This window comes from Salvia hispanica, chromosome 5 (assembly GCF_023119035.1).
Source record: "Salvia hispanica cultivar TCC Black 2014 chromosome 5, UniMelb_Shisp_WGS_1.0, whole genome shotgun sequence".
NCBI classification, from domain to species: Eukaryota; Viridiplantae; Streptophyta; class Magnoliopsida; order Lamiales; family Lamiaceae; genus Salvia; species Salvia hispanica.
The window spans coordinates 17027408-17036612 of NC_062969.1; the positions used below are offsets into that span (position 1 = coordinate 17027408).

At 31.8% G+C, this 9205-nt stretch overlaps 1 protein-coding gene and 1 pseudogene across 2 annotated transcripts; both read right to left on the minus strand.

The window, feature by feature from the left end:
* Positions 1-1509: 1509 nt before the first annotated feature.
* LOC125189529 lies at positions 1510-3894 on the minus strand (annotated as a pseudogene).
* Positions 3895-5158: 1264 nt separating this feature from the next.
* LOC125186619 (two-component response regulator ORR9-like) lies at positions 5159-7641 on the minus strand. Of its 2 annotated transcripts, none has more exons than XM_048083023.1 (5): positions 7012-7641; positions 6823-6908; positions 6654-6731; positions 5813-5883; positions 5159-5735 (listed from the first exon to the last, which is right to left on the minus strand). In XM_048083023.1, exons 1-5 carry the CDS (start codon positions 7115-7117, stop codon positions 5387-5389), a joined length of 690 nt encoding a protein of 229 aa, XP_047938980.1. In that variant the 5' UTR covers positions 7118-7641; the 3' UTR covers positions 5159-5386. The 2 variants fall into 2 exon arrangements, with proteins under 2 accessions (XP_047938980.1, XP_047938979.1); XM_048083022.1 differs by having other exon boundaries at positions 6823-6917; positions 7012-7638.
* Between the last annotated feature and the right edge of the window lie 1564 nt (positions 7642-9205).

The following is a 9205-nucleotide window of genomic DNA, read 5'->3' on the forward strand; positions in this document are numbered from 1 at the left end:
AATCAGTGATGACTAAAAATTTAGTAAAGATATACACTAATTATTTAATTCACATTTATTGATTTTAACTAAAATTTCATTCGTAATTACAGTTTAATTAAGTCAGATACAGTCTCCTATAAATATAACAAAGAATATTAATACAAAATCTACGTCATTCACTTGTAGATCATCACATATTAATGCACTTATTTTCTAATTTATTTTCTTAAGCAAAAGATATGATTCCTTCTTGCTCAATTAATTTAAAGGCAATTGCTTACTCAAAACTAGGGTGTTAAACTGTTAATGTAGCTCGAAAGTGTAGATTTATTCGATTAGTCTACAAAATTAAAAGGAAATCAGTGGTAAAATTTCTCTAATCTGATAAAGTTCGGTTCGATTAGCTTGCCATTTAAATAGAATTGACTTGAAACCCGATTAGCTTACCTAATAAGTATTCGTAGATGCAACTATTATCTATTTTTCCACTTTTAGTAATTTTAATAAAATTAATAACTATACAAAAATTAATTGTCCAAAATATATAATATATAAACACACGCTAGTGTTTATTATGGATAATTGTTATTTACATCATAATTTTTGTTTAAGATGTAGTAATTTTTTTAATTTATTTGAATCAAAATTACAATTTAATTCAGTTAGATATAGTCTCATCTCATATAAATATACCAAAAACCATTAATACAAAATCTACAACATTTCACTTCCAGATCTTCCTTATTTTCTAAATTATTTTATTTAGTAGTTGATATTCTCATCGTCACTTAATAATAGACTAATTTTAATATTTTGGGTCGTCCCTTAAAATTAGACAGTTCTAAATAAGGAAAAAAATTCTCACTAAAAAATTGAGTCTCATTTTCTACTAACACTATTTCAATATTTTTTTACTTTCAATATCTCTTATTTTACTAATAACGCACTAAAATTCACGTCATTACAAAATTTGTCTATTTTTAAGGGAACGGAAGGAGTATTTAGTTAATGCCATTGAATTCAGTTTGTGTAATTAAGTTGAATGCGCCAAGTTATAATGTGACACAAATTCTTCCCCTCTAATTAATTTAACGAAAATGGCTTAGAACATTTATAAACAAACACGAATTTGGGGCCGAATCGTCACTCTTTCGATGCAGTTGATTAGGATGCATTGCAGCCAGAAGGGTCCAAGCTAGCGAGCCCTGTGACTTTAGACGGTATGAGATTTGGCAAGGATTGCAGTGAGGCTCGGCTTGCCTTGCGAGGTGCCAAGTCGGACATCAAGCTAATTTAATAAATAGTACTCACTTTGTTAAACTTCATTTTTTAATATGTATGTTAGACTAAAGGTCATTTTTGGTCCTTAACGTATGAAGATTTTTTTATTTTGGTCCAAAACATTATCTTTTGAATTATTTGGTCCCTCACAAATAAAAACGGGTCACATTTAGTCCGAATTGGACGGAAATGGTTAAATCTAACAGTCAACGAATATAATTGAATTTTGACCGGATTAATATTCAATTAACTACGGCAGTGTGCCACCCCTTTCTGGTTCGCCCGCAACGGCATTGCCCTCGAATCCCTGAGATTCCAAAACACAATCTCCGGCACACATTCTCCATATCCCTTTTCTTTATACTTCCTCACTATCGCCTCATAATCCGTCTCCCATGGATTCACCGACGCCTCATTGAATTCCATATCACTGAACACAAACAACCTTTTTATCATCTCCTCCGCCTTCATCTTCCCTTTCACCGGCACTTCAAGTATCACATCAAACACCTTCTGGAAATCAGTGTTATACCCCCATTCCATACTTTTAACACTCAATTTTCGATTTCAAACTCTCCCCTTCCAATTTTTGAAGCTGTGGATTTTCGTTGAAATTGATGAGCTTTCCCTTCCATGGCTCCTCGCTCAATTCCGATACCAAAATCCCTAGCGCCACCGATACCTTCATCGGAGTCCCATACATACTCTGTGAAACATCATTGATTGCAAGGCAATTCCTCGATTTCCCAATCTTCGCCATGTCATCCAACATTGCTCTGCCACTTCGTCGCCGTGTTCATCATCCAACGATTCGATTATCTGGTGAGGAAGCAATGCTCCGGCAGCAATTGTGGCTTTGCCGGATCTCACTCTCCCGGGATACTCACGAAACCTCTCCTCATCGCGAATGAAGAATAGTTCCATGTAGTTTTTCATCACCACGGAAGCGACTCTGTTGTAACTTGTAAGGCAGAGATCCCCAATCTTTGGCCGATGTAAACCTCCGGCAGCTGCAACGCCTTCCGCAGCGGCACAAGCACCTCCTTCCTCAGCCGATCCCTCACTCCATATCCAATCTCAACCGATCCGCGAAGAGATCGGAAATGCAATCGTGCAGAAACCTGAAATCGGGGTCGTGATTGACCGCTCTCCTCGCTATTGCCGAATATTAATTGATTTGTAAAAATAAAAAAATAGTTAATTGAATATTAATCCGGTCAAAATTCAATTAATATTCGTTGACCATTCAATTTAACCATTTCCGTCCAATTCGGACTAAATGTGACCCGTTTTTATTTGTAAGAGACCAAATAATTCAAAAGATAATGTTTTGGACTAAAATTAAAAAATCTCCATATGTTAAGGACCAAAAAGGGCCTTTAGTCTTTATGTTAATAATTTTTTATTGCAAAAATAATCTTTATCAAGATATTTTAGAAATTTAAATTATAGTACTATATGTTTCGGTTTTAATTAATACTCCTATAATTTTAAGAATTTTAATTTGTGATTTAGAATATTTAATTAATATGAGTATTATTTTGGATTATTTATTTTAAGTTTACATATAATAAAAATATAAAAATAAAGCTTTAAAAAAACTTGTTTTTCACTCTATTTGTCTATTAAAATTAGATTTTGTTTATTTAAAATATGTCTCTTTCACAATGAGGTGGGGCTAATTTTCATTAACAGTAATTCAACATTTTTTCAAAACTATCTTAATTTCTATCTTATTTGATCAAGTTTGTATTAAAATCTGAATATAATTATTTTTTCTGAATAATTATGATATAAATTGGAAGAATATGAAAAAATGAAATAATAAAATAAGTTGTACTAGTATTTAGTATACGTATGGGTAGATATAAGGGAAACTGGGAAAGTATGTGTATGAGAATGATGACGTGACAAAAATGATTTGAATTGGGCTATAAAAAGTTATATGAATCGTTGATTTCTATACTCAAAGCGAATATTAATGATGGATAGATAATCACATCTCCGGTCAAACTATATTGCACTAAAATATGGAGTACTATTGAAACCAATTAACGGTCGTCACAACAAATTTTAGTCCTAACCGAAAAACAATTTTGTGACGGGCCCGACTTTGGATAATAATAAATAATAATATTCCTAGACATGGGTCCAATAATTATAACTTTTGGGTGGAAGAAAAAACTAAAATATTATCTTATCCCACTAGCCTAAAATATTTAAACACAAATATATTTCGTGTGAAGAAATCATAAAGTTCATAAGAGTACCAATTAGTAAAATGTGGGCGGTCATGATGAATATAATTAAATTTATTTTACGATTTTTTAAATTCAAACCATAATTTTTAATTGTGTTTGATGCAGCCTGCTCCTTCCGTCATGTAATAAAAATCACATTTGGTGTGTATTAGAAATAAGTCACTCATTCCTTCAAAGGCCTTATAAAGGGAGGATTATCCACACTTATATAGATTAGATTGGATCTTCACCAAGTCGGCGTGGGACAAAATTTAAGAGACTTTAACAAGCCTCCTAACGTGTAGGCCGGAAAGGACATCGGTCTTCCATCACGTGGGTAGGCAATGCAAGAGATAAGAGAACCATCATCGATGTGGGCTGGAAACGACATCGGTCTTCCACTTGTGAGGCAGATAAGAGATAAAGAGAAAACCATAATCGACTTGGGTCCGCTCTGATACCATATTAGATATAGGTTCTCATCCTTTAAAAGTCCTTATAAGGGGGAGAGTTATCCACACGTATATAGATTAGATTGGATCTTCACTAAGTCGATGTGGGATAGAATTTTAGAGAATTTAACAGTGTGAGCACGAGTTTTAGGAAATGTAAAGAACAGTGGGTTGGTAAAGTTACTGGAATATGAAGTCTACTTTTTTTATATTGGTTTTATAATAGAATATGAGTGGAGTGAGTTAGTGAAATGTGAGACCTACCTACTATTTATGGTAAAAGTGAAATTTGACTCTTATTGTGGGACAGACCGTAATAACAAAATGTGACTTTTATTGTGGGACAGTAGGAGTAATATTTTTTCTGTTCCTTTATAATTGAAGCACTTCTTTTTGGAATGAAGTTTAAGAAATTGATGTTCAGTGTGTTAAGTGAGTAAATAATAAAGTAGATAAATAAGAGGAAAAAAAATTAAAGAGAATAAAGTATAAAAATGAATAAAATAGAGTAAATAAAATAAAAGAGAGAATTAAATAAAATATAAAGTGAGTTAATTATTCCATAAATAGAATAGTTCCTATTTACAAATGCTAATGCATTAACCATGTAATTTGATTTAACCTAGGACTAGTATATTATACTCTTACTTCACAAAATATCACAATAGTTTCACCCTAAACAATTTCGCAATGGAGTTTTAAAGGAAATCTTCATTGTTCAATTCAAATAAACCTTGCGGTTTAGTAACTACATGCATGGAATTTAAAGGAAATCCATTATCATAAAAGAACAAATAAATGGTTCATTTTGATTTGCATATAAATACATATTAATAGTACACTAAAACAAAAAATTAAAAAAGTCTGAAAAGTCTTGCAATTGTCTCGTACTTCGGAGTCTCGTTTTTTTATTTTAGTATGTTCGTGAATAAAAGTCCCGATACATTTTTACTATAAATGATAATAGGATCACACATTCCACTAACTCATTTTATTTAAAATTAATAATATAAGTGAAACTAATATTCTACTATGTTTTTTCCACTATCTTTTGTTAATTTCTTAAAATCAGTGCAGTCAAGAAATAAGATTCTTAATGACAGACAGAAGAAAGAAGTATAAATAATTGGCTGCCAGTTGGCTGCTTCATCCACTCACAAGCAAATTCATGTTCATTAACAATACCAACAAAAAGTGAAGTGATTAAACATAATCAAATCAAATCCCAATACACTAACAAACCATTAACAAATGATACAGTACACATACAAACACACACACATAAATATACTTGTCATCCTTAAATTAGATTACAAAATTGGGCGTAAATTTTTTCTACTTTGTCACATATGTGTCACGCATAACGGTACAAGAAGTGCAAGTATATATTCCCACAAAAAAACAATTATCAGTATGACAAAAGAAAAAAATTTAGTTGGACATAACAGTGAGGCCATTATTGTATCTGGGCCTTGTTCTGTCTGGTGAAACCCCTTCATCCATAGACTTCCTTTTACTGTTATTGTTGTTGGATGATGCTGTTTGCTGCTGTTGTGATGGAGATTCTGATTGTAATTGGTCTTGTGTTTCTTCTACTTGTTTATTACTAGTACTATTATTATTCTCTTCACTTTCTTGATTTTCTTCATCATTATCATCCTGGTTTTCAGGCTTTTGACTTTCCTTGGTCTTGGTTTTCATTATGTGGGGCTTAAGCTTGTTTACATCTGCTAATCTCACTGGCTTTAGAAAAAACTCATCTGCCCCTTCCTCTAGGCATCTGTCAGATGAATATGATTGTTAACACCAATTTAGTGGAGATTCAAGATTTTGGAAATTCATGAAAATAGAGGATACCTATTGATCCTTGAGGGGACATTCTCAGAGGACATTATTACTACTGGTATATCTCTTAGAACTGCTGATTCCTGTAAAAATTATTAGGTTAATTAGCGATGACAAATAATAGTAGTAATAAAGATTTAGGCCGAGATGTGATAAATGCTAACTAATTTTCAATTCAAAACTATGAGCTTCAATAAAATATATTAATATTATCAACACATGACAAATTTTATCAATATAATATATAAATTTAAATATCAATACAGATATTGATATATTAATATCTTTGTATTGATAATTTTTACATATCAAATTTAGATTCTGAATAGAAATTAGTTAGCATTTTAACTCAGACTGATTTAGGCTTATACATATACTCCATGAAAACTATAGTAAAGAAATTAGCATCTGAAATTAGTAATTACCGATTTAGGCTTATACATATACTCCATGAAAACTATAATAAAGAAATTAGTAAATATCCCATCAACATCTTACAATAGATATTAGGTGGGGGGAGAGATTTTGCAAAGATCTCAATTGAATGGCAAGAAAGGGACTTTGTGTACAAACTTGTCAGGACACATCAAATCAAATGTAACCTCAGATCTAACAAAATCTTGCCAAGGCATATTTTTCTTCAAGTGGGATCAACCTCTTAATTTTTTTTCATTTTAATTTTGTTCTTTTAGAAATGTCCCTTTTCATATATGTTCATCCTTTTTTGAGAAAAGAGGTTATTATTCTGCAAAGGTAAAAGTGTCCAAGAATTTAACCAAAACAGACCATGGGAATTGCAAGAAATTCACATATGACTACACGGAAAAGAGAACTTGTGAAAAAAACACAATACCTTAATTTTCTTGAGCAAATCATAGCCTGTCATTCCAGGCATACAATAGTCTGTAATAATAAGATTTACTTCCACCTCCTGTAATAAAGCCACAAAAAATAGATACAATCTGTAATAAGAATCTTGCTCAATCATTAGAGAAAGGGGGTGAAGTTTAACTTTTAATTACCTGATTAGTTTTGGGAGAGAAAAAAGCTTCATTAGAGTTTTCATCATTCCAACCAAGAAATTCCAGAGCTTTGCTACCAGAATCAACTGTAGTAACTGCCACACACAAATAAGCAACCAAAGTAATGGAGTATAAAAAAGCAATCTTTTTTCAAGAAACAAAATCAACCCATTGAAAAAAATTCAGTACCTTGGTAAGAAGTCTTCTTCAGCAGCATCTCAATAAGCTTCCTATCAATCAAGCTGTCATCAACAGCTAAAACATGAAACTGAGCTTCTACTGTAGCCAATCCCATTGCTCCAAATTTGTGACAAGCCCCAGAAAGTGATGAGAGATTCAAGAGAAGAAGAAGAAGAAGAAAGTAATGAATGATGGAAGGGAAAAAGTTTGGTTCTTTTTTATTCTTCACTTTGTTTCAAGCAAAAGTAGAAGGAAGAAAATAGAGATCAGAGATATGTAATGTAATGTAATGAAATTTAAGTCCCACCAAAATCCCACAACTCACAAAGCAAGATCTCCAAAGATTTGCCTAAAAAATTTCCAACTTGGAATTTGAATTACAAGGCAAGCAAGTAATACTCCTACTAGTATTAGGTATTCAAGACTGGAAGTGTCTAGCAACTAAGAATAAAGAAATATGTGAGCATATGCATTCAAATCATGGATTGATTCTTGAACAAGAGAAATTTGATTAGAAAAATGGAGTTTTTAATGGCATTCAAAGGTTAAAGGAGTATGGGGTCCCACCAAAATCTTCACAAGAGATACATGTGATGTCAGCTTATTTATGTTCCTGTTGAGCATAGAGAGGGCAATTTCTTCTGATTGCCTTTTTGATTTGCATCCCATGGCCATCCATTATGTATCCCATGCCCATTCATGTAATGCTCCATCCCTCAACTTTTCCATTCTTTTTTTTTTATTTTGATAAAATTTATTTTAGTTTTCCAATTTCCTACTATCATCTCTGTTTTTTAATAAAATTTTTAGAAATAACACGAATTTTAGTACAAAATTAATAAAATAAGAAATGAAAAGAGAATATAAATTTTGGAAACTTTAAAAACGGCACGAATTTGAACTAAAATTAAAAAAAAAATCACATATGGAAGTTCTATTTGTCTTCCCTTTTTATCTTTGGGAATAGATCCACATAGCATGGAGTGCTGGGCTCTACAGCACATTTAAAAAAAAAAACTTAATCAATATTTTAACATTTTATTTTATAAATAAAATATCCAGCTGTGAGAGCACAACACTCTCGCTGTGGTGGGAGCACGTTAGGGGATCCATCTCCTTTATCTTTACTATCTAATAAATATAACTCTCGTACGTGATTGTTTGGTCAATTGATAATCATTGGGAGGAAAATAATAATAAGAAAAAAGAGTAAGAAAAGATAAAAATCCCTTATTTTTCGTATATCTCTCTCATATTATGAAATATCAGCAAATTTAATTTAAAATCTCGAATGATTTGCAAATTGAGACCTATATTCTGAAATCTCCCCACTTCGTTAACCTTTAGAAAGCTAAGTTAATACTCCCTTCGTCCCACAAAAGATTTCACACTTTCCTTTTTAGTTTATCCCACAAAAAATATCATATTTTTATTTTTGGAAAAAGTTATCTCTCACATGAATATAAAAATTATATTTTCTCTCTCCGTTTAACACACAAAATAAAACCTCCTAAAATCCCGTGCCATCTCATAAGTATGACATCTTTTGTGGGATGGAGGGGGTACTTTTCAATAATTCACATTTTAACATTTTCAATTTGTTGTTAAATAGTCTTTTTTCTTCATATGTCAACATTAAAAGTGTAAGCCCAATGTACGACCATTACATTGTGCGGCAAGAGGCCCATCTCAATAGAAAATTTTGGCATAATATTCACTCCACGTAGTTGTCTGATTGTCTCTTCTAATTCTCGTGTCCTCTCTAGCCAAGTAGCCATAGTCACAACAAGGTCGGTTGAAATCAAGGTTTTTGGGAACTCAGTTGATTGGGGTCGAATATATCTAAGTTGTGTAATAAGTGTATCCAAAAGTATGTGTATCAAGACAAGCATATATGCACGGGTTCCTAATTTTTGGATTTGGGTACTTTAATTAGATTAGTATGCAATGTTCTAGTTCAAATTAATAATTAATGAAACTCGCGAGCCTCATTTCATTAACCAGAAAAATTAAGATAAAATAGTATCTATATTTATGAGATGAAGGGGGTATATAGTAGAAAAAATCAATATAATACTCCATATACTAGCAATTATAGGCAATATATGAAATTTTGAGCTCATACAAATTGGTTTTGTTTCTATTTTTGCGGTTATTGGAGCTTTCTTTATATAATCTCATTATTTGAGTTTCTTGAATGTTA